Source organism: Sturnira hondurensis, unplaced genomic scaffold, assembly GCF_014824575.4.
Source record: "Sturnira hondurensis isolate 20B ecotype Veracruz unplaced genomic scaffold, ASM1482457v3 Scaffold0017254, whole genome shotgun sequence".
In the NCBI taxonomy this organism is placed as follows: domain Eukaryota; kingdom Metazoa; phylum Chordata; class Mammalia; order Chiroptera; family Phyllostomidae; genus Sturnira; species Sturnira hondurensis.
This window is the reverse complement of record NW_028089885.1, coordinates 2002816-2028391: the sequence shown is the minus strand read 5'-3', so window position 1 is coordinate 2028391 and position 25576 is coordinate 2002816. Positions and strand designations below refer to the sequence as shown.

Below are 25576 nucleotides of genomic sequence, written 5' to 3'. Positions count from 1 at the left end.
CGCTGCTCGCCGCGAAGTTGGTAGGGCCCGAGGCCCGGGGAGCAGCTTTCGCTTTCGCGCAGCGCACACCCCACGCCTGCTTGTGGTCCCGGGCTGGGCTCGCTGCGTGGCTTATCCCCCATGGCTCCGCCAGTGCCCGCCGTCCACCCCCGCGCGCCACCACCCGGCCTGCCCTTCCGCCCACCTGACGCTGTGCAGGGCGCCGGCCCGGAGCATGGGGTGCCGTGGCCCACCACGGGCAGACTTCCTCCGAAGCAGCACCCGGGAAACCGCGGCCCGCGGGCTTCCTGCTGCGCCAGGCGGGCCGGGGGGCCGGCCGCTCCGGCCGAGCCTGGGAGCTCCGGCAGGGCAGAGGGGAGAAGCAGTGGCGGCACAGGCCCCCGCCCCCGGGCAAGTTCCTACCCGCTGGCTCCGCTGTGGCATCTGTGCAGCGGAGCTAGTGCGGGCGCTGGGCCATGGCCGCGGAGGCTCACTCGCAGTGGGCCGGGGCGGGGCGGGTAGAGCTGGACGGGGCGCGGGCTCTCGCTCGGCCTGGAAACGGGCCCGGCAGCACAACTGACTTTTGTCGGCCAATCCTCCATAGCCCAGCTGCCTGCTCGGTGGCAGTGGTGGGTTGCTGACCGCCAAGCTGGACAGAGCAGTGTAGGGGTGGCCAGGGGTGTGGAGGGCTGGGCTGGCAGCGGCCAACCACACGCTGGCAGGGGCTGTCCTCATCCTGCACGCGATTAGTTATGTGAATGGCGCCCCCTGGAGTTGTGCCAGGAGGGCCCTGTGGAGGGCAGAGGTGTGGGTATGGAGGGGGGGGGGAGAAGGCATGCAGCCACTGCAAGCTGTCTGTGCTGATCCAGTGGGAGCTGGAGTGAAGGCTTTTTAAAAGACTACACCCTGGGGGGGGGAGGGTGCAGATCAGAGAGGTCATGGCAGTTCCTCAGTGGGTTGTACAGCTGGAAGGGGCCTCGTTTTCCAGCTGCGCTGTGAGGCCCAATGAAGCGAAGGCATCGGGCCAAGGGGTGATAGCAGTGGGGCTGGGCGGAAACCAGGTAGCCTCAGGACTCCCCGCTCAGACTCTGCATTCCAAAAACAGGAGCAGCACCCCTCCCTCTCAGCATGGGGCAGCTTCAAGTACAGTGTTGGGAGGGCTGCTTTCCTGCACATTTGCTCTGCTGACCCAGGAAGGGGGTACATGCCCACCCTACAGATGAAGAATGGGCTCAGAAGGAAAAGTCTCACCCAAGAGCAAGCAGGCCAATCTCCCAGCACCCACAGCTCCAATGTGTACACAACACTTCCCTGCACAATTTCCTGTGGGGCAGGCTGCTCCGGGACTGCTCAGCAAATGCTGGCTGCGCCTCCCACCCCAGCTTAGAAAGGCTGAGCAAAGGCGGGACCTGGCCGGATGCAGAGATGCTGCCCCTAGCCCTAGCCAGGCACCGGGCCCCCACACCAGTTTCTCTCTCACTGCCTCGGCACCACCAGCTCTCAATCCCTCCTCCCTCCCACACACCCGGAGGCTTCAGATCTTCTTGGCCCCTATCCTGGTGGTACTTGTTTAGGTGACATCTTCCCAAGATGGCTAGTTTCCACCTGTCTTACACCAGATGACTCCAGCCCACTGGCATTCTGAGGTTTGCCACACACCCTTGCCAGGTACCCCCAGTGCCTGTCAGCCAAGGTCCACCCTCGTCCTTTAGCCAGGTCATGATGTTGCCTTCTTTGCCCTCCCTCCTGGGACACAGAGGTAGTGTCCGAGCGCCCCCTGGAGGATTCCGAGCACTCCCGGCTAGGCGCTGGAAGAGCCAGGCCGGGCTCCAAGAGGTACTGAGGAGACAAGCATAAGGACAAGCCACCTGAAGGTTGTGTGAGGAAAACAAGGGACTCCAGCTGAGTGTTCACTGTGGGCGGGGTCTCAGGACAAGAGTTCTAAATCTGCCTGTCGCTCAAGTCACAAGAGCTCCTCACCCACATGTGGGGATGGGTCAGAGCACTGGGCATGGGCTCAAAGTCACACAGCAGCACAGCCCATCTGGCCAGGACCCACCCCCGGCCCGGACAGCTCTGTGGCTGGCATTCCTCCTGGCTGTCCCCAGGCGGGAGCAGACACGCGACACCTATGCCTCACACAGCTCGTGACCTCATTTCATACCTTATCCACTTCCTCTAAGACAGAGTCAGACCACAGGAGGCTGAGCACACGTGCCCATCACACCTGGGCCAGGAAGACACGGTCCGTGCTGTGTGACTCCAGGAGCCAGGCCCTGCACCCAGGAGGCCTCCAGGTCTGATCCTAGGCAGCCCCCAAGCTGCCCCAAGCCTGCAGCACATGAGCCCACACACCCAGAGCTTGCGTGGAGCAGAGCTAGGGTGGGCTGGGGCAGCCCAGGGTCGTGGGTCATGGCTACCACGGCAGGAGGAAGGCCTGTGGTGCGTGATGGGAGCTCAGGGGTTCTGTGCCAGGCCACCGCTGAGCCCAGCCTCTGAGGGGACTTCCCTGGGAGAAGGTCTGCTCCTGTCAGTCTCCAGCCTCCTCGGCTCTGCTCCCAGCACCACAGGTGCCTGGTACCCCGAGCCCTATGTGTGCCAGCCCCGTCCAGAGCCCCAGGACGTGGGCATCTCCATCTCTAGCTGACAGGCCCAGGACAGGGAGGGTCAGGTCACTCTTCCTGACCCCAGGGGGCAGCACTCCCGTGTACTTTGGGAGCCCCTGTGGGGCCACATAAGAACACAGTGAAAGTGGACACTTGGTAGGCCTGAACATACCAGAGCCTCGAAAATTCTTTAGACCCGAAAGATCCTAGGCCTCTTCTGGGACTTGTCGGCACCATATGCAAGAGAGCCCTATGGGTACCAATCGCCCACAGGGCACCTGAACATCCAGGACACAGGCTCTGATGCTGCCCAGAAGACACAGACACTCGCTTACCTCAGGGCCACCCCTGAAGGCCCAAGGGGTCAGGGGCTCCTGTAGTGCTCTGAAGCCCTGGGGACCCAGAAGGCCAGGCCACCCCGACCACACTCGCTCACAGGCCAGCGGAAGCCCCAGTGGGCAGGGTGGGGCTGGTCTAACCTATGAACTAGTTGCTCTGGGCAGCCTGGAGTTGGGGGTATCCCCAGCCATGTGCTCCAGCCTGTCTCTGGAGCACTGCTCTTGCTCACCGGCCCAGTTACAATCGAGAGCCCAGGAACTCCCTGAGTTTGGGCTCAGCCTAGGGAGGGGGGCTGCTGCTAGAGGTGGGGCCGGGGCTGTTGAGAAGCCCACTCACCCTCAGGCAGGATGGGCCCCACACTATCATGGGGCCCATGGCCTCCAAGGGATATCCCGCCTTCAACTTCCCAGAGCATATTTCAACAATCCTAAGAAAAATGTCCCAAGGATGAGGATGTCACCAGTCATCACAGGGGCTTTTTCCCTGGCAGACTCCTCTCTTTGCTCCAGCTCCGGAACAGAAGAATCACCATGGAGAAGGAGAAGGTGGTAGCAAGGGCAACAGGTGACTGGCCCAGAAAGACCCCCCCACCCCAGGGCCTTGCTTGCTGACCTCTTATGGATGGGAGGGGGCTGGGAGCCAGGAGGTAGAGGCGGCCAGGGCTGAGTTGGGGAAGAAGACAGCCTCTCCTCCTGCCCTCTGCCCCCTCCCCAGGCCTTCCTCCCATTGCCTTCACCCTCGGCAGCCCTCACTACCTGCACAGCCCTGCACTCTCTGCTCCTTGCCCTCCTCCTCAGCCTCAAGGGCCGGGGCCAGTCATGAGAAGTCTTGATCCTTCACGACCCCAGCTGTTGTCCACCAGCGTCCCCTGGAAGCAGCACAGAAGCAGGCCATCCAGGGCTTCACCCATGTCCACATTGGGAAGGTGGGCAGCCAGCTTCTTCTTGCAGCCCAACACCTGGCTACCCTGTGCATCTCTGCACGGCAGCTGCCTCCAAAGTGCACACTGCCCGCTGCTCTCAGGATACAGGCCTGGCCTCCCCGAAGCACATGAGCTCCTGTGGGTGTCTGCAGAAAGGGAGATGGGAGATGGCAACCCGGGAGCCCAGGAGAGGGACTAAAGAAAGCAAGATTAGACGACCAAAGCCTGGTTTATGTGAGTAGCCCCTGGCAGGGGCAGATGGGACAAGGAAGGTGAGTGGGGTGAGAGGGCTAAGTCCAAACTATCTCAGGGAGTTGGTGTCAAGAGAGAGGCAGAGAAGGATGAACACTGGCACGTGGGGCAGATGCTGTCATGCAGTGCTACTACTGGAGTGGAAAGGAAGACTCCAAGACCGACCTGGGTGTGGAACCCAGATTAATAGGGACGAACGTGTACATGTCCCCAAACCTCTGCCTGAGGTGGACCTGCTCATGCCTCTCCTGGTCACCTTGACAGCACAGGCCCCTTGGAAATGTGCACTTGGCCTTCAGCTCACATGGCTGGGGAATGCAAGCACCCCACAGGCCACCGCCCCAGGCAGAGGTGGGTTCTTGGCCCTGTGAAGCCAAGGCCCAGACCCCAGAGCTGGGCTGCTGCCCACGGTGCTGCAGGCTGAGCAGTCCCGAAAATGGCCCAGCCCCAGTGGCCCTCCGCAGCCATCCCTTCTCAAAACCTGAGCCAATGCAGACCTATAGGTCCCTCCTGGTTCCCTTCTACCGACTGTTACCTCTGTCCCCAATTGTCCTCACCCGTCTTCCCCAGGGCTGGGTTCAGTGCTGCCTTTTAGATGGCAAGAACGCTTCTTGGAGTTAACAGTCTGGATTTCCTGCCTTGGCACTCTGAGCTGCCAGCTAATCTGGAGGCGCACGCCTTGCCACGCCTTGCCTGCCTCCCTGCTGTGGGACACAGCTTCTTTGCTGACAGTGCACCAGCTGGAGACTGCTGGGCTTTAGAATCCCACCCGGCCAGCTTCCTCTCCTTCCCTGGCCGCTAGGACAGTGAAACACGCCACTCCTCACCAGGCACACAGACCCCCAGCCACCACCCCCCTTCATTCTCACAGGTGGGTCTTCTGGTCCTCAGAAATCCTGCAGACGGTGCTCTGTAGCTGCATGGTGCCTTTGAAGTCAGTGAGTCCAGCCATTCTAGCCTGTTTTACCCATAAGTGAGGACACAGGTGGGACAGGGCAATGACCTGCCCGCCCAGGGAAGCACAGCCAGGTTCAATGCAAGGATCCCTGTCCCTCCGTCTAGGACAGCATTCACCTCAGGACAGCTGAGCCCACACCATGCTCAGCTCCATGGGGACCAGCACAAGAGTCCCTGGTGTGCACACGCTCCCACCAGTGTCTTACTGAGAGAGAAAGGGATGCCCCAAGAGGGTTGTACTCACGTCCCCATGCCATCACGAGGCAGAGGGCATCTGGGTCATGGATGCCAGGGCTCTTGTGGGCGGGCAATGATGCAGCCACAGCCCACATCAGCTCAGCTTACCTGGCACTTCCAGCCCAGCTTAGAGTTCAAATGCACAGCTGGCCACAAAGGAAGAGAAACAAGGATGAGGACAGGGGACAGGGCAGCTTCCTGGGGAAGGAGCAGCAGGTGTCAGGGTTGGACGTTGAGGGACTAGGATTTCCCCCCACAACACACAGGGAGACAGGGTGGAAAAGGAGAGAAAGGTGGAGCGCCTGTTATAACTAAGGACCACCAACAAGACCACGTGGAGAGCAATGGGAACTTAGTGTGTACGACAGAGTGGCACATGGCCTCTGTGGAGAGAGGGGCTGCAGGCCCCAAGGCCTCTCGGGCCAAGCTGGCGCTCGGGGTGTAATCGGATGGGCCCATGAGAGCCTCCTTGGAAGGAGGGGATGCGGGCTCTTCTAAGCCCGCCCCCGCATCAGGGTTGGAAATGAGAGCTGCAATCCAGGCTTCTAGAATAGTCCACTCTGCAGGACAGCTGAGCTGCTTCCGTTTCATCTCAGGAGGGGAGCCCCACATTCCAGAAAAGCCAGGCCTGACATGCACAGTGAGAAAACTAGGGCAGTCCATCTGTCGCCTGGCCCCTGGTCCCTAATGAATGGCCTTCGGCAACTTGGTGGAGTGGGGGGCCCTGGGTCTCTCTGGCTGGCCTTCTAAGTAGTGGGGGGAGTGATGGGACCACAGTTCAGGACATGGGCGGTGACAGGGCCATGGCCCTGGAGGGCTCACACAGGATTCTCCAGTGGGTGTGTCAGGACCCCAAGCAGGCCCACGCCCACCACCTCTTCCTGCCCCTGAGAGCCACAGGGAGACACCCTTCGGATCTGGTGTGCAGCATCAGAAGGGGAGCGAACTCATTCAAGCTTGCCTGGCGGAGTGGGACTCAGTCCCCAATCTGCAGAGATGTCCCAAACCAGAGGAATAAATTCGAGAAGTGACCAGAAGACGCAACCCAGACACAGTACCCCACTCCTCTCTACAGCGATGTGCAGCCCCTCATGGCATGGGAGCCCCGCACCCACGCTGAGAGGGAGCAGGACGGGCTCCATCCCCCAGGAGAGGCGTTACCTCTTCAGAGAGGCTCCCGCATCCGCTGGATGCCTGGGCTGCCCAAGGCAGACATCGGCGCAGGTCTAACTGCGAACACAGTGCTCTCCCACGAGCAGAGCCGCACTGAGCTGCAGCCAGCATGCATCTGACTGCTCCATGGCCAGAACATGCCCTCCGACTCCCCTCTGACACCTTTAGACACAGGATCCTCATGGTCCTCACCAACAACCTCCACAACCTGTTTAGTCCTGGCCTCTCCCCAGACCTGACCTTCGCGCTGTGCAGCCCACAGCTCTGAGAGCTCCCAGCTCGACCACAGCACCACAACCTGCATCCCCAAGGCAGCCCCGCTGACACAGGACAGATCTGGCCTGCTGACTGGGCATGGAGGTGGCCCTTGAGATGGGCCCACGCTCTCCACCATGGCCTGCTTCTAGCCTGTGATGACATCCTGCACTGCCTCCCTAGGTTTTCCCTCATCTGTCTACATCTGGCCAATTTCAAGGTCACTCCAGGCCTCCAGGAGTGTTCCTGACCACCTCCCGACTTCCAATTGCTGAGGCTGGTAGACGCCCCCTCCTGCACCCACACACCCTGAGGCTCACACAGTAACTAACACACTCAGGGTGCTGGGCCAGGACCAGGGGTGGGTACTCACACCCAGCATCACGTGGAAGTGGAGATGAGCGCTCTGGGCTCTGAGCCCGCCCTCTGAGCGCTCCCTGGGCCCCTGAGCACAGCCACTACCTCCTGCTTCCCAGGAGAGCATTCCTAACCCACAGCCCCTAGGGTCCAACTGTCCATTTCAAGGGACTCCACATGCTGCCTTGTTGGGTCTCTAGCCCCGGGGTCAGAGCTGGGTTCATTCTGCACACGAGGAGCCTGGAGGAACCTGGGCCTGAGCAGGGCCAGGTGGGTGACAGAAGCCTGGTGCTGAGCCTCGGGGCTGGGCTGCCAGTGCCTGCCACACGCTCCTGCTGCTGACAGTCTGAGTCTGCCACCCCCAGTCACGGCTGGGGTTCGAGGAAAGTGCCCCGAGAGCAGGTCCACCTATTTCGACATACCCCAATTTTAGAATTCTTGTATTTAGAGATTAGAGTTGCAAAATTTGTGTTTTTAGTCAACCGAAGTCCTGCATTTCTTTCAAAGGGCCTTCTGAACTGACCCCAAGCTGTCTCACCCCTTCCTCCACTGACCCCTGTAGGCCTGTCACTCATGTGCCCTTATCCACAGGTCCCTTTCCGGCAGCCCAGGGCTGGCCTCTCCCTTCTCCTTCTGCTCTTCCTGCTCCTCCTGGACACAATGGCCCCAGGGCACGTGGTGGTTTTCTCTGTGGTCCCCAGTAACTACGTGAGGTGCCTGGTCAGCTCCACTCTGCAGATGAAGAGGCTGAGCCTCATGAACACGGACAGGCCTGCCCCAGTCACCCAGCTGTCTGGGCGGAACCAGGCATGGGGCAGGGACTGGCCAGGGGGCACCTCTTGAGGCTCACAGGCGGGTGACGGTAAGCACGGGGACAGGACACACCAGCAGAGCAAGGCGGAGCGTGGGAGACCCACGTGTGGGAGCGAGTCCACAGCCCATCTCTATGGAAACCAGGCGGGAGCTCCTGGAGCCCAAAGCTCTGGCTTGGATTTCAAACCCAATGCTGTTTTCTCAGAAGCAACTTGGTCAAACTTTCCAAACAGGAAAAGTGGAAAAAAAGAGAGGGAGCAAGACACATTCCCAAGACAACGCCACTCCAGAAAGAAGGCCTAGCTGCTGACCTCGGGCAGCCTTGTCTAAGTGGCAGAGAGGAGACCCCCACAGCCTCTCCCGGGCTCACGCCCTGCTTCCCAGGGAGCCTAGGTGGGCAAGGGGCACAGCCACAGCAGCTGGGGCCCCGCCCTTCCCGTCTCCGCGGGAGTGGCTGTCCTTTCATGTTTCCGGGAGGGCAGTGAAAACGGGTTTTTTTGGAAAAAGGGCTGGAAAACCACTGGCCCACCTTTGTAGATGGGAAAACTGAGGTCATATGGGGCAGGGACCAGGAAGCCAACAAGAGGAAAAAACTGCCGGCCCTGCGATCGATCAATCGGAGTTGTTCTCGGACAACTGCAGCCGTGTCCACCGCTGGGCAAGGGCGGTACCTCCTGCGCCCTGACCAGGCTCCCGTGGTCACGCTTGCCTCAGGAAACCCACCCTCCCTGGGGGGCTTTCACTCTAGCTTAGGGTGCTGCAGGGCGGCTGAGGGCTGCCTCTTTGAGCATCCCTGCAGCCACCAATGACCTGCCACGGGGACACCCAGGAAGCCTTGGCAAGGAAGGAGAGGTGGATACGCAGAAAGAGAAGACCAAGGGGCAGAAGCCCAGGGTGGATGGGTAACAAAGGTGACCCAACATACCCCGCACTCCCTTTTGCCCCCAGCCCTGCTGCCAGACCCCTTTGAGACCCTCAGCTGCTCTCTGCCCCTGCCACCCCCAACACCCAGAATCTTCTCTGGTGGGGGAGGGATGCTACAGCCGTTTTTATCATCCAGGCCGGTTTTCTGGAGGCACAATGGGACTATTAAAGGGGGACAACTGCCTACCAGTCACTAGTGCTGTGGCAAATGTCAGGCACGACAGGATGGTCACTCTTGAATGATCTGGGGACCCTGCCTGATTTCCCAGGATGGGGGGGTGGCGGTTCCTCACTCTGTTGGGGGTGCACCCACAACAGGCCACGTCCTCACTGCACCAAGCTGCTCCTTAGGAATCACACATGTGGCTCATGGCCGCCTCAGCAGTGTTGGGACCACGGGGCTCTTGGGTGCCGCACGCTGGACGCCCCCATCTCCCACATTATGGATGAGACTGAGTCTGAGTGGCCGGGTGGCACCTTGCAGAGGACACAGCACTCCTATACCCTGGCTCAGTGGACCAGGACTCACCCCCTCAGTTTCCTCATCTGCACAGAGGGTAATGGAATGCCCCTCCTTCTTGCTGGGTTTGGAGGGGGCCAACTGGCCAGGACACAGCTCAGGGCAGAGGTGGGCGGCCACAGCAGCGCCCGCAGACTCCCTCCTCTCTGCCCTGAGCGCCATGGCCGTGCAGTGTGAACTCTGCTGGGGCTGCAACCTTGAATCGTATAGGCTGGGTGCAGCCTGCTCTCCAACGCCCAGCTCTGGGGCGGGAACCCTAGCTCTGCTCCTCGCAGGCTGAGTGACTCTGGGCCTGTGCCGCCATCACCATCAGCTTTGGCTTGCTCACCAGGAGATGGGCGTCACGGAGCCTCAGGCAGAGTAAACGGGAGAGTATCGGGAAGGTGCCTGCCATCCCCAAGATCCTGTGCATAGAAACAAGCCCTGCAGCCCCCTCCCCTCAGCAGAGGCCCACCCACTGACACTCCTTCCCACCTCCACTTAGGAGCCAGGCTGCACCCATTGCCTCCCGAAGGCTGGGGGGTGGGAGTAGAGGGAGGACCGGAAGCTGGAGTGAGCACCCATGCTGGGCTGAGTGAACAGAGCAGAGACTGGCATTGCCAAGCCTTCTCCTTTCCAAAGGGCACATTTTCCAGCGACTGCCACAGCGAGGGCGTGGCAGGGAGCCCCTCTTACTCCTGGCCTTGAGACGGGGTATCCACAGCCCCTGCCCCCCACCCAGGGCCTGCCGCCTCCCTCTCCCGCCTCCCTCTCCCGTGGCTCCCAGCCATCCTCAGTCCCTGGTCTGAGTGGGTTGCCTGCCCTAGCCCGCTGCCCAAAGCCTCCCGGAAAGCCCGTGCCTTCTCCCTCCTCCTGGAAGTGAGCCTCCCTCTGTGCTCTCAGGGTGCTGCCCCTCCACATGGGGAGCCTGGGGTGGTATCCGAGGATGGAGCTCCAAGGACCCCGTCCGAGCTGAGCCGGTTAGGTGCATGCCTCAGAGAGACATGGCAGGGACACTTACTCCAGGAGCGAGCCTCTGAAAAAAACCTGAAGTGGGAAAAGCAGTCCGCCCTGAACAATGTTCTCCTCTTCAGGAATGTTAAACAGAGAGCTCCTGACTGAGCACCCTGGTGTACACAGACACTGCCAGGGCCCCCTGGGCTGGCCAGAAACTCTGGCATGGAGGCTGCCCGCAGGATGTGGGGTCCAGGCCTGGGCTCCAGGCTGGGCTCTGCCATTTACAGGCTGCACGACCCAAGGCAAGTCATGGCTGCGCAGGCTACAGGGGCTTCTGCGTGCCCTATGGGACCGTGTGGTGCAGCGGTTAGTCTACACCTGGAGATGGACACTGTTCCTGTGGCTGGAGAAGAATGCACCCAGGCGACCACCTAAGGCAGCTTACATTTGTTTGATTCTGGGTGTGAGTGAGGGCGGCTTGGCTTGGGGAGGGGTCCCGGCTGTGCTGTGGTTCTGTCGGGGCGAGTTCTGCCTTGTCCCCACTGCAGGCTTCCTGCCAGCCCCTTGGGTGAGGACACACCACAGCTCCTAGGGCGGGAATCAGCCCCCCCGCCCCCACTTGCTGCCTCTCAGGCTCACGGTCCCCACAGACAGGGAGGTGGGGACCTGGAAGAGAAGGCCTTAGACACCTGCTTCAGGCAACCTCAACCCTAGCAAGCTGGAATATGTGAAGTTTGGGGAAGCTTGCAAAGCCCAGGACAGAGAAGGCAAGAGAGTCTGGGTGTAAGTTAAGAAGTCACACAAGTTTGCTAACCTTTTTAAGACTTAAAAACTGGACTCTTTTCCCCTAGAGAATTTGAAATGATTCTTTGTTTACTCTGCTTTTGCGACTAGCCCGTAGATCATCTCAGTGAGGCTAAAAATAGCACCGGTGCAGCAGTTCCTACTCCAGCCGGAGCTCCTACTTCCTCAATTTAAACTTTCTCCCTTCTTTTCTGTCCTCCAATTCCCACTGTGACGTCACTGGGTCTCCCTGAACCTCGCTGCTGCTGCTGCACGACTCTGCTCTCACTGAAGAGGATAAGGGGAGTCTGGGTCACCTGCCACAGTCACCGCCACCAATGGTGCGCCAGCAGAAGAGGCTGAGCCCCTTTCCTCACTGGCCAAGGGAGAGATTGACCAGATTGACCCTGGTCACCTAGAAGAATGGCCACAATAAACCCTAGGCGGTTTCTTCTAGGAATCAGAAGGCGGTGCACACGAAATGAGCCGGGGGAGGGCAGTGGGATGACAGGCAGTGGCCCCTCAGCGACCCCCAGGCACACACACAGACCCTGGCCCCATGCCAGGGACCCATGGGATGGTGGCCCTGGTGCACTGGTGCAAAGCTGAGCACCAGGCAGGCTCCCGGGGTCCATGCCCATGCCCCTCCCCTGTACTCCTCACCCTCACAGCCCTGCCCATCGTCCCACAGGTGCCCTGGTCTCTCCCCAGCCTGTCTCTGGGGCCTGTCCACTGGCTGCCATTTCCACTGCCCCTGAGCTGGTTCTAAGGCTGATTCCCGCCTTAAAAGCTGACATTGCTGCTGAGTCTAGATCCCATTTCAGGGGCTGACTTGGGGTATGGCCAAGCCTCAGTTTCCTCAACTGATAATGGCACCACCTACAGGTCAGGGGTCATGAGGATTCAATGAGTTGTTGGGCGAAGTGGCGGGTCAGCAGCACTCCTGGCCCTACCCCAGCCGAGGCCCCCCAACCCTGCACATCTGTGTCACAGAGCGACGTCTGTAATATCTCCTCCCTCCTGGCTCCTCTGCCCTCCGGGGAGGCCCACACCCTGCACCCGACCCTGGTGCCCCTGCACACGCAGCACCCGTCTCTGCCCTCGCGCTGCTCCCTGTGCTCGGAAGCCTGTCCCTGCTCTGCCTGCAGGTACCTCCCCCAGCGTCACTTCCTCTGCCTTCCTCACACTCTCTGCTCCCCCTCAGGCCATGGGGTCTGAGTTCCAGGAGAGGTGGGGGCTTACTTGGGCCCGGGGGCCTTGAAGAACACACACGTGTGAAAGTGACTGCAATGGCGGGGCTCGGCAGGGCCAATATGGGCTGGAGGTGGTCGGCCATGGGCAGGACTGAATGGGTCAGAAGAAGGTGGCCTGAGCTTGGCAGGGCAGGGCTACGCATGGACACTGAATGGAAGAAAAAACACGTGAGGGAAGCACAGAGGGAAGCCCTCCCATGCAAATGGTCCCCAATCTGCGTGCTTTAAAAGGCCGAGGGAGGCCAATGGCTGTGGGCAGCCAGGCAAGGTTCCAAAAGGGAGGCCCAAGTGTGGAGGGACTTGGGACTCCAACAAACCCACCCACATCCCCACGTGCCAGTGATCTTCCCAGTCTACCCAGTCCCACCCCAAACCCACCATGTGCTCTGGGCTTCCACAGCTGCTATTCACCTGGTCACCTCACCAAGGGGCCTGGGTGTCCCTCAAGAGCGGGCCTCTCATGGCTTAATGGAAAACTAAATGGGCCAAAGTGAGCAAGGGCCAAGCAGAGAGTGCTTAGCCACTAGACAGTCTCAGAGCAGAGAAGGGCAAGGGACTCCAGCCTCTGAAGGAGGGGAATAGAGCGTGAGGACAGTCTGTCACCCTTACCAGCCCTCCCCATGTCCCCACAGCAGACATCACTAATGGAGCAGAAAGGGACTGGACAGGACCCCTGCATACCCATTGACATAGCGGGAAAGGGTATGGGCCTTGGAGTGAGACAGACCCGGATTTGAGTCCCAGCCTGCCCACTGCTACCTGTGACATCCAGGCCACTCCCTCAGCTTCTGCTCCTTGTTCAAGCGGGTCTGAAAGAGCCAGCTTCCCGCCGGGCCTGGCCAGCAGCTGCTGCTGTGGAAGTGCACTCAGCAAGTGCCCTGTCCACTCCTCCCCCAGAACCCAGAGCAACCAAGTCAGCCAGGAAGTGGCCTGGGAGTGGGACTTGCAAACAGGTCACAAGCTCTGCTGCCTAAGGGGAGGGGCCCAGCCTCTGATCAACCTGGTGACAGAGGGCAGAAAAAGGCTTTTGGAGACAGCTGTTGCCACCAACTTCTATCGGCACAGCGGGAAAACAGCACCTAAGCCTCACCGATGTGCTGTGGGGGCCCCAGGAGGCGCCATGGCAAAGCTCCCGGCAGGGGCCGTCACCAGGGCCGATGCTGCCACTGCTGCTGTGAGCAGCCCCCTCCCCAACCCCACAGAGCTGGGCAGGCCAGGCTCAGCTGGTCTGGCAGCCTGGCAGCCTCCCCTGTTGCTGTACTTGGCCTCCGGAGCCCTAGCACCTGCAGGGGCCTGTTTAGAGAGAGGGGCTACTAGAGAGAGGTAGTGTGACCCAGCCCAAAAGCCACTCCAGGCCATGCCCACACAGGCCCAGTGCCCAAGTCAGTTGACAGTGCAGTGCAGCCCCCAAGGGCAGCTCTGGTTTATATGTGACCCCGCCTTCCACCAACCTGGAGGCAGGGCCAGATGCCCATGGGCCCCTGCTGACTGCCACGCCACCCTCCCATCCCGCCAGTGGGCCTTTCGAGCACCACTCCTACTTGGGAACAACTGGGCCAACCCCAGGGTAGGACTCAGTGGGTCCCTGGCTTTCCACCCTCACGTGCGGCTGCCGGCCACCACCCACGGGCTTCAGCACTAGACAGTGAGGCTCGCATCCCTCCTGCAGCATAACCTGGTTGTGGGACCTCAGTCCAGGCACTGTGGCTCCAGGGACCTGCACAAAATGGGACCAACGGCACACAGCAGGGTGAACGGTGGTGCGGCACCCTCCTTGAGGTGCGGGCACAGGGACAGGCAGGGATGGACAGAGAAGTGGTTAAAACCAGTCCTGAGTGGAGAGAAGGCGACGTGGGTGGGAACAACTTCAGGAAAGGTGTGGGTCTGCTGCCAACTGGGCACTTCCTACGCAGATGGTCCCCAGCCCTGACCAGAGAGGGAGAGCTAGAGGGGCTACACTGGGGCCCCCTGGGCCAGGCGGGGCACCAGTCACTGATGCTCCTGGGCCTGGCTTACTGCTGGCAGGCAGCACAGAGACACCACTGTTTAAGGCGGTGTGGGGTATAATTAACTAGGTGGAAACCAGCACCTCATCCCTGGGCCGTGCCTTGGGCTTTGCTGATGTCTGCCTGCAAAAGCCCCGAATGTGGGGCTGGCGTCTGGGGGCGGGTGTCAGTGACTCAGCTCTGGGGTGGGTGTGAGTGAGGTGGCAGCTCCCACAGGCCCCCAGCACCGTGCCTGTTCGGGGCCAAAAGGGGCTGGGAGGGAAGGGCCAAGCCTGGCCCTGCAATGAGAGGCAGCTCTCTCAGGCACAGACCCGAGGGACAGGCCAGGGCTGGGTTCCTGGGCACATAGGCCAGGATGATGCCTGTTCCCCTGACTCGTGGTCACCAGGCATGCCCTGCTTGCTGGGCACCACGCCAGAGGATGTGTCAGGAGGCTACGGCAATGTTGTTCTAGATGAGGTCTGCCTGGGGCACCAGAGGCTGTGCCCTTCCCGGCACCACTGGCCTCTGTCTGGACCATAGGCTCTCTCTCTCCGGGGGCAGAGGAGCCCTGGTGGAGGTCTGGCCTGCACAATGGGCACTGTCTCGGGCTGGGCCATGCACGAGGGTCAGAAGCTGGGCTGCCTGCCAGTTTCTGCAAAGGCCCCCTCCCTAATGCCTGGCAACTGTTTACTTTGTGGTGGTGGGTAGGGGGGACACCCACAAGGTCACACAGCTAACTGGGGGCAAGTCAGAGTAGAATGGGTGTGACTGACTCCTGCAGGAGGGATGGGTGCTGGGGGCTCTAGGGCTTAGAGACCTGCCCTTCCTCCCAGTCGGCTGTCCGGCTGTCCGGTGGGCAGGGGCCCTACCTCTCACAGCCGGGCCCTCAGTGAGCCCTCACACTCAAGAGAGCTGGGGATGGCATAGCACAGACGCTAAACAGAGATGGCTGCGACAACTGTAACTCTCATCAACATAAGCCAGGCAGAGTCATGACAAAGAGAACCACCAGGCCCGTGTGGTAGCTGCCAGGTAGGTGTTCTCGCCAGGGCCCAGGCAGACAAAAGGGACTGGCCACAGGTGTGGGAAGGGGCTCAGACTCCCGGTCACCCGCAGACGGGCTAAAATGAGAGTGGTCTGTCGTCCTGAGTGCCAGAAGGGGGCAGAATAGTGCTGATGGGAGGGAGCCTGGCTCAGCTCTGCAGAACCATCTGGCAGTGTGTGGAGGGCCGGGGTGCAGAGGGCCAGTAACCCAGCCTCCAGCTCCAGGCACACATCCTGGACGCTTGTACTGGTGAGGAGGGAGGGCAGGGAAGGCAGCATTTGTGTACTGGTGGAAAACTGGGAGCCCCCTATGCACTGGGAAGAGGGCAGGTAGGTAAGCTATGGGACAAAGGTCAGGTGTGGAACCCTAGACAGCTGTGAGCAAGAAGGAAGGAGCATGTCCACGGGCACCAACAGCCAAGCCTGGCCGAACAGGAAGGGGTCCATGTGGCAAGCAGGGAAGGCTACGTCTGTACCTCAGGTGGCCCCACTTGAGCCAGGACAGCCCTGGAGCCTCTGGAGGACCTCAGTCAGGCAAGAGTTGGGGCTCCCACCACCCTGACTCTACCACACCCCTTCTGATCCCAGCACCGTCCTGACACACTGCTGGGACCCCCAGCTGAGCCCGTCAGGCTCTGTGCAGGCTGCTTTCTGGTCCTAAGGACAAGCTGCGTGATGTACTAGGTATGCGCTGAGGACTTCCATCCACCTGTTGTGACCTCCCTGCCTTGTGTGGGGCTGAGCAAGAGGCAGAGTGGCCAAGGGCCGAGCCTGCCTCAACCCAAAATCTGTGCTCTTCTCAGTAACCCTGGAGCCCAGGCACCTGCTCCCAGGTGCCTCAGGACAAGAGCTGGTCCCCTGTGCTGCAAGCAGACCCCCCACATGGGTGGGAGTGGCTGTGGAGGAGGCACTGAGGCACGGGAGCTGCAGCAGACGAGCCCCTCCCTCCGCTCCCTCACTCGCAGCCCACAGCCGCTGCCAGCCTGCACAGCCTCAGAAACAGGAAGCCATGCGAGCCGGCCTCAGCTCCCTTTGCTTCTTTCACAGTGGCTGGAAACTGGGTTGAAGCAAGAAAAAAAAACCTGCTTGCTAAAATAAGCAAACATTTTGGGGAAGGAGGAAGAGCCATCTCTAGCTTGGTTACTATGGGAACATTTTTGCATCCACTACAAGAAGGAGAAAAGTTCACCCTGGCCAAAGCAGACCATCTGCACGGGCCCACCTGCCCAGAGGTGAGCACACCTGCACCAGAAAGCCTTGGAAGCTTCTGGACACTCAGAGATAAGCCGCCAAGCCAGTTATGTTTGGTGCCTGCTTTCCTGGCCTCTCTGCCCAGGGAGGGAGAACCCCCTGGCTCCCTTCAGGGATGATGCTGTCTCAGAAGGCCTGCTAATGCCCCCAGGCCCAACCCCATCCTCTGTGCCTTCCCTGTCCCTAACCCCCTTCCTGCCCCAGTGCTGTGAACTGCAAAAGGACGGGCACCAGGGCCCAGGTCAGGCCCTGCTGGGGCAGGGAGGGCCGAAGGAACCTCCATCAACAATGTCCAACAACTCGGGCTCTGTTTCGGCAAAGACCAGACTCTTCTGCCTGGAGGGAGAGGGCCGGGGGAAGGGGCCCTTCAGATGAGGCTCTGCCCTGCTCTGGAGCATGAGGCCCGGCCCAGAGCTCCAACCTGCTCGGCAGGCAGCCCACAAGCAGCGACTTTCCATGCAGAGGAAAAGGCAGGGCTGGGAGCTATTCCCTCTCAGTCCGGCTGGGAACAGTGGGGCTGGCAATGTACCAAGTTCCTTCCTCTCTCTCTCTCAAGTGCTCGTCCGACCACACTGCTGGGCCCCCCCGCGCCTCTGCTGCTGCGGGGCCATCTGTGAAAGGAGCTCCCGTCAAGAAAGCTGAGCAAAGGCCCAGGCTGTACTCACCTGCCCTTCAGCACCCATCCTCCACACTCCCCATGAAGGCTCGGCCAGCCCCGCCTCAAGCACGGCCCGGCCTTGAGGAGCCGCTCTGAGGGGGCCTCCAACCCTGGCCTCCAACCCTGGCCTCCTCTCGGCTCTACCTGGCCCAGCAGCACCCACCCTACCAGTAGAAGCCCCGCCTCCAGCCCACCAAGACTCCTCAAGGGTTCTCCATCCCTCCCACATCCCCACAGCACCCTACGAGGGCCTTGCATGAAGGGACCTGCATACAGGGCTCTACAGCAAGCCTTCCAGTGTCCTACAGCAGGGGCCTGGCGTCGGCCAGCACTGACTGCGCCAGAAGAACATGTGTGCAGACCATCTGTTAAGGGAGAGGACACGAACGGAAACGATCCGCCAACGCTCAGTGGGCCCCTCCTCTGACCCAGGCCGGGACAAGCCAGGGACCGTGAGGGGAACATGGGGATGGCACAAAGACACTAGCACAGGGAGGCCCACTGCACCCTGCTCACGAACACAAAGACAGACCCACCTACGTGCCCACCCAAGGGGACCATGGCCAGTACACAACATGTCACTGGGGGCAGCCACAAGGAGTGAGACGGCCTGCACTTCTCACAGGGAAACTCCCAGATTTAGTGTCAGTGACAAAACCAAGCTGCCAGAAAGCGTCCCTTCCCACACATACACACGAGCATATTTTTTAAAGCTGCATGACAAACTTGTCTAATTATGTACACACACACCTGAAAAAAGGGAAGCCCGGCCACTCACAGAAGTCCCTCTGAGAAGGGCACAGAGCCTGGGGATGGGCTGCCCAGGGGCCTGGGCTCTGCTGTGTGTCTTCACTGTGTCACAAACAATAATAGGAGGGTCCCCCAGACTGAGCCCTGAGGATGGAGAGGACACCCAGACAGCGCCGTGGGTGCGCGGCAACAAAGCCGGACAGCGTGGGTGGCCCAGGGTGGTGGGCGTGGCAGGTCAGGGCACCCGATGACCCTGCCCTCACCCAAGCTGCATCTCCCCACAGGAGCCACCCCCTGCCTGTGCCTCTGCTGGCACCACAGGCAGTAACCCCTGTGCACACTGGGCAGGAGCAGAACTAGCCCGCGGACCCTGACCTCTAGCCCCAGCCATCAGAGATGCCGCCCCACCGCAGCAGTCAGCCAGGGGCGGCCCTCAACGTGCCTCCGTGAGCGAGGGAGCAAACTGCTTCCTCATGCTTGATGAAATCTGCTGGACAGACTCATGAGCTCAGAGGGTGCGGGGTCACCCTTTCTGATGTGCGGGGTGTGAGGTCTGGCTAGCGGGGTCTACTCTGGAAGGCCATCTGCAGCAGCAGCAGCAAGGACAGGGCCCTCCTGCCATCAGCTGGGAGTGCTCGTCTTGCAGGTGCTTCACAAATGGAGGTGCAAGTGTCTGGCCTCTGTCCAGAGGTTAACCTTTCCAGGCTCAAGAAGTACAAGGAGCCGCAACCCACCTCCAAAGAGAAGAGCTAAGAAAGCAGAGTGTCCAGGACTCGCACTGGGAGAGGGCCGCTGGGAAGCACAGAGGAACACAGAGCTGACCCAGAGAAGGCAAAACACCCAAAGCACCAGCCCAGGCTGCATGGCCCGTGTCCTTACGTAGGGGCTTCCGGCTGTAGGGGATGTGTTGGATCTGTGCCAGGCCCCCCTGGCCCTCTGCTGGCCTCCCTTCTCATTGGCACGGCCCGACTGCCTTTCTACAGGACTCACTGCTTGGCAGGCCCTAGAAACCACAGGAGTGAGCCCAATGGGGGAGGGGCCCAGAGAACCCAGCCACCAGCCTTAATGTGCTGCAGGGGCGCAGGTGCCTGGGGTGCGGTCTCCTAAACCACACGGGAAGGCCATGTTCTTCACTGAGAGGGAGAGAAGAGTCTAAGGTCTCTCCTTCCAACACGACTACAGTCTTTTTTTAATTTAATTTTAATTTTTTATTTCAGAAAGAGGGTAAGGGAAGGAGGAAGAGAGGGAGGGAAACATTGATTGGTTGCCTTCTGTGTGTGCCCCAAACGGGGACCACAAACCTGCAATCCAGACACATGCCTCTTCCTTTTGGTTTGCAAGAAGACACCCACCCAAATGAGCCACACCAGCTGGAGGTCACCACAGAGTCTTCAAGGGCAAAGCGCCAACATGGGGAAGGGGGAGGGGGTCACTGTTTTCTTGAAGACCTACCATGTGCCAGATCCTGAGTTAGAGGCATTACCCCATTATCTAATCTGACCCCTGCAATTATTCTCCAAGGCAGGTAATGGGAGCCCAGTTTATATAAGGGGAGTAACCCAGGTGCTCAGGGAAACTGAGCTACTTTCCTGGCTCTAATTTTATTTTTTATTTTTTATTTTTTCCCAGAATCCTGGCTCTAATTTTAGTTTAGCAACTGCCAAAAAGAAAAGTCTGCAAAACATTGACAAGGGCCCATTTCATTAATATCTAAATAATTCTTGAAAGTCAATAAAAAAAGACCAATAATCCAATAGGAAAACGAACATGAGTAGAACCTGCACAGAAGACATGAAAACTGCTAACAAGATATGACAGTTAGTCCCACTGATCATGAATGAAACACAACAGCGTTTTCACCTCCTGAAGAGTGAACGTGAGCATTCAAAGGCACAGAGCGGCACTGCAGGTCGGGAGTGTGGGCTGCACCTGCGGTACCAACTAAATTTTTAAGGGCACCCCCACCCTTTCGCCCAGGAACTGTCTACGGCAATTTACCCTATAAGTGGACTGCCACGTATACGCAAAGATGTGTTACAAAGCATCATTTGTACTAACAAAAGACTGGAAATAACACAAACTCCCATCAATAGAGGAGGGGTAGGTAAATTGTGGGATGTCCGTATGTTAGGAGTACTATGCAGCCATTAAAAAGAACAGACGAGTCCTAAAATACTTTCCCACATACACTACTGAGTGAAAACAAAACAAGGGGCAGAAGCATGTGTACTTTGTCCTTTGTGCGTATGTGTGCACTGACTTCGAAATGGATAGACACGTCGCACGCAGGACAAGGAACAGAGGCCACTATGAGGCAGTGGCTGGGGCCCTGGCATCTGGGTGGGAGGGAGCTTCTCTTTCACTGCAGAGCCCTTGGTGCCATGGAGATGGGTGAGACATCACATCTACCACTTGTCGATAGAATATCCACAGAGAGAGAGCTGGCAGACGCAGGGCTCAGCCCCAGAGCCCCACCTGGCCCCCAGAAGCTCACAGCCCCAGAGACGAGAGCCAGGGACCCAGACACCACACGACCCAGCCCACTCTCAGTGGGGACCTCACCTGCCCATATGCTTCCAGAACCAGCCGCTGTCACGCCACCCTAGACCCAAGACCTGTCCTCTTCAACGTGTAACAAGGAATCAGGGAAAACACAAGAAACCAAAGCTCAGGGGGTCCGTGCGACTTGCCAAAGAGAGATCGTGAAAGACGGCGAGGACTCAGAAGTGGAGCAGAACGAAGGAACATCCGCCTCTGTGCAGGGCAGAGTGAACGAGGAAGGGGCAGAAGCAGGTCCCAGGGGCTCTCGGGGCCAGGAGGCAGATGGGCCTTGGGGCCAGACCATGTCCTGCCTGAGAAGTGGGTCTCCACTCTGCAAGGAATGTGAGGGCTGCAAGAGCACTGAGAGCCCAGCCACTGACCAAACTTGTTTTCAAGCCGCAGACCCGGCTTCGATCAGAGTTTCCAGCTGCCCAAACCACACAGGGGCACACAGAGCTGCTCCAGCGGAAGCAGGGCCATCGGCCCGGACCTCTCTCGCCCCTGCCTGCCATGGCCCCAGAATACCTGGGGCTCCAGAGAACGCACCAGGCTCATCCATGCTTCTCCCCAAAGATGGGCAGACTGGTGCCCAGAGGGGGCAGTGACATGCCAGCAGTCCCTCGGCATGCAGAGACCCACTCCTGAGTCTGGCGCACTCTCGACTGCACCACCCGGCCTGCCCTCTGAGGATGCCGCAAACCCATCGTCCTGGGAACGCCCACCCAGGGGTCCATTCACAGTGCCTTTGGTGAAAAGCGGTGGTGGCAAGCAGCCCTTGGAAATCAACAAGGCAAAGTACTCACGTTGAAGAAATTGGTCTTGTTCCTCTCGCAGAAGAGCCCCTGTGCCGGCATGTGCTGCAGCTGTTGCCACGGGATACTGCTGCCTAGCAACACGTCGCGGGCCCACTGGAGGTTCTGGGGAAACAAGAAGTAGGTTGGAAGTGAGTGTGTGGGCAGCTCACGGCGCCCACGGGGAAGACAGGCAGTCCCCTCCTTCCTGGCTGCGTTGGCAAAGCAGTGATGAGTGGCAGCTCCTGCCAACATTGATCCTGCCGCTCCAGGCAGCTCTGGCTGCTGGCTTTGATCATCTGGCTGAGGGGCGCGTTTCTGGAACTGATTTCTTGCCTAGCACAGCTGAATCAGGAAAGCATGGCCTCAGAAAGGGCACAGATAGGGACCCCTCCCCCTTGCCAGCCTTGTCAAGCTGCTACATGGACATAGAGCCCCACCTCCGGGGAGGAGACCCGCACCAGCCCAAATGGTAGGTCCTGACTTGTCAGGACACCAGCAGTGCTCTTTGTCACAGCCAGCAAGACAGCCAGCTTGGGTTAGGGCTCAGGCTCGCCAGGGCTCTGCAGAATGCCAGGGGCCTGCACACCTACAGGGGAGGGCTTCTGTCCAAGGGCTCAGGCAGGTGCTCTTGAGCAATGGCACCTCTTGGTGGAACCCGGCAGGGTGAGAACAAGAGCCCGCTGGCCTAGGTGGTCCTGGGGACAGAGTGAGGCTGGGCATGGGCCTGGCTGCCTTGGCCTTCTCGCTGACTCAGAGAGCAGCCCTTCCCCACCCACCCCTGGCCGGCCACCATCCCCTGCAATGTCTTTACCACTGTGACTCCCATGGCCACAGCCAGTGCTAAGCACCCTGCACGCACCCTTTTACCCCGCCTCCAGCAATGCCGTCCTACACGGGCCAGGCCTGCAGGGACACGGCTGGGACTGGAACCCAGGACTACACAATGCCGCCCATTTGTTTTCTCCACAGCCATCTCCCCCACCATCCCCAGCCAATCAGTCCCGCCCCACCCTCTCACCCCCNCCCCCCCCCCCCCCCCCCCCCCCCCCCCCCCCCCGCTAGATCCCTTCCTTGCCTTTGTACCCCTCAGGCCAGGTCTTTATCATCATACGCCCCAACTCCGGGGAGCACCCTCCACTTCTCAGCCTGCCAGCATGTCCCACCTGCTCCCACTCTGTTCGCTACTGGTCAGATGGAACTTACGAAATAGTTGCTTTTATCATAATTTCAGGCAAAAGTGCAAACCCAGCTCCCTGGCTCGCTGGCTGGGACCTGTGCACTGGTGTGCATCCAAGTGTCTGCTCTCCCTTCTGCCAGAGGGCTGTGGGGTCGAGGTCTGCCCCACCCCTGGCACGGGACAGAACCCCTGAGGCTGAGTGGGGCTGGGGCACACAGATACAAGGGTCTTTTTAGGATGGGGACAGGTGAGGTTTCAAACACACATCTCCTAGATGACACACTCACAGAAGACAAAGCTGGCTCTCTTACGGAAGCCTGAGGGAGAGCATCATCTCTTGGGCGGCAATTTTCAACTGGTGTGCTACATGAATTTCTCAAACATGTAATACCAGACTATTTAGTCAGGGCCACTGATCTCTTTTGCCTTAGATTATCAAATTTAAAAAAAAACAGCCAACACAACAGCTGTCCAGTGTGAATGAATCAAAATCATACCTCTTATTTTTCCGTCAGATAGGTAAAAAATATATTTTGGCGTGCTGTAGAATTTTAGTAATTAGTTGGTGTATGCCATGAGGCGAACAAGATTGAGAATCTCTGTCCTAGGAGAAGCCCGATGGTTCAGCCTGGCATCGACTCCAAGGCTGACATCCACAGGGACACGGCCTGGCTCTGAGCGTGGCTAAAGGTCGGGCCCCATAAAGGCCAGGCCGCCCTTGCCCAGCAGTGCTGCAGCCCGCCCTGGTCTAAGTCAGCAGGTTCGATGTGGAGTCCAGTCCAGAGGGACGTGGACATCCTAATGCACCAGGGGGGCAGCGACAGCCCCAAGTAGACAAGAAGGCGTGTGCCACCCGCAGCCCTCTGCACAGCTGACTCCTCTGGCCTGGCACTCAGGTGGCCTGCTCTCTTGCTCAGAACCTGCCCCCAGAAGGGGAGCACCCAAGCAGGAGTCACACCAAGGGCCATGTGGGGGCCCCTCTCACTGAGGTTCAGCGGTTGCCAGGGAGCAGTGGCTGCAATTTGCCGAGATATTTTTCCTCCAGAACTCGGTGCTTTCCATGGCCTCAGGAATTGATGCTGCAGCCATTCACAGTGAGCGACAGGGCTTCCTGCCTACTGAGGCACCCCTCCCCTGCCCCCACCACCTGGAGGAGGCAGAAGTGAGCAGAGGAGAGGGGCTACCTGGGCAGCGAGAGTCCTCAACCCTTGAGCAGGCCCCTAGTCAGGAGCACAGGGCCACTTGGCTCCACACTCAGAAACTAAGAGTGAACTACGCAGCCCCAGCCTTTAACTTCTGCGCTCCAATAGGCCAGGAGGATCAGCTTGCAGCTGACATTCCAATGCCCCTAGCAGTGCCCAGCAGTCTGGCTCAGAGAACCCACCTCCCAGACCAGTCCATTAAGAAGCCTCCTAAGGCTACATACGAGGACAGTACAAACAGCCTCTGGGACAACTTCAAGAAGCCTACTAGCCACATCACAGGGGTGCCAGAAGGAGAAGGGAGAGAGGAAGAAGTTAGAAATCTATTTGAAAAAAATAATGAAAGAAATCTTCTCTAATTTGGTGAAGGAAATAGACATGCAGGTCCAGGAAGCACAGAGAGTCCCAAACAAGATGGATGCAAAGAGGCCCACTCCAAGACACATCATAATCAAAATGCCAAAGGTTAAAGATAAAGAGAGAATTTTAAAAGCAGCAGGAGAAAAGAAGTTAGTTACCTACAGGAGTGTTCCAATACAACCATTAGCTGATTTCTCAAAAGAACCTTTGCAGGTTAGTAGGCACTGGCAAGAAATATTCAAAGTCATGAAAGGCAGGGACCTACAGCCAAGATTGCTCTACCCAGCAAAGCTTTCATTTAGAATCAAAGTGCAGGTAAAGAGCTTCCCAGACAAGAAAAAAACTAAAGGAGTTCATCATCACCAACCCATTATGATATGAAGTTAAAGGATTTATTTAAGAAAAAGATAAAAACTATGAACAATAAAATGCCAAAAAATACAAATCTATCAACCATTGAATCTAAAAAACAAACTAAGCAAACAAGAAGAACAGAGACAGAATCATGGACAGGAAGAACATTCTGATGGTTGCCAGATGGGAGGGGGTCGGGGGGAGTGGGTGAAGAGGAGAGGGGATTGAGAAATACAAATAGGTAGTTACAGAGTGGGGATGTAAAGTACTGTATAGGAAATGGCGAAACCAAAGAACTTACATGCATGACCCCGAACATGAACAACGGTGGGGGGATTGCCCGAAGGAGCGAGGGTGCTGTGTGGATGGGGGCAAAGGGGGGAGATCAGGCCAACTGTAATAGCATAATCAATGAAATAGAATTTTAAAAACAGTAATTTAAAAAAACATGTATCGCTCAGATTCCTGAGTTTAGAAAAATACTGAGTTTTCATTTTGCAAACCACGTAAGGCTGGCTGGGATGGGCAGTGGCCCAAGGCTTCTGCATGGGGGGCTGGGGCCCAGCGTCTTTTGCAGTGGGGCCCCTTCTGTGTATTCAGAAAGGGAGTACGGGCTGAAGGAAGGTAGAAATGCCCTGCTCTGTGGCTGGCACACCCTCGTGATGACTGGTCCTACTGCCTGGTAAGGCTCACGAAGCTCATCACCTGTCTTCCTGGGTCCAGGCTGCAATCAGAGCAGGCTAACTAGCCTCTTGACTGTGTCACACTCCTCAGTCTCCTGAACAATCCACCCTGAGTGTCACTTTCTGGTGACAACTTTGGTGCTAGCTGGATCAAGGAGCAGTTCCAGCCCAGAGGAGAAATCCACACAGGTAAAGGGGGGCCGCTTCCCGCAACATGGCCAGCGAGATTCAGGCCTGCCCTCAAGGACAAGAGGAAAGCCCTCCGGCCGAGCACAAGCTTGATGTGAGCAGTGCAGGGGCTAGATGACCCAGGCAGAACCCCAGCCCAGGGCCCAGAGGCAGGCTGTGTGCTGCACCCCAGGCAGCCTCTCCCACAGAACAGGCCCTTCTCCTCTTCCCTCCCACCTTGCTTGGAGGTGCCAGCACCTGTGGCTCCCTGCCCTGGCTCCTGACACACTGACCAGCAGC

General features: G+C 58.9%; 1 protein-coding gene across 2 annotated transcripts in view; it reads right to left on the bottom strand.

Moving 5' to 3' along the window:
• The window catches only part of CABIN1 (calcineurin binding protein 1), a 125609-nt gene that overhangs the window by 22606 nt on the left and 77427 nt on the right, over positions 1-25576 (bottom strand). For both annotated transcript variants that reach the window (XM_037067290.1, XM_037067291.1), the window contains exon 29: positions 21342-21455. In XM_037067290.1, the coding sequence (XP_036923185.1) occupies positions 21342-21455 (114 nt within the window). The remainder of the gene's footprint in view (positions 1-21341; positions 21456-25576) is intronic.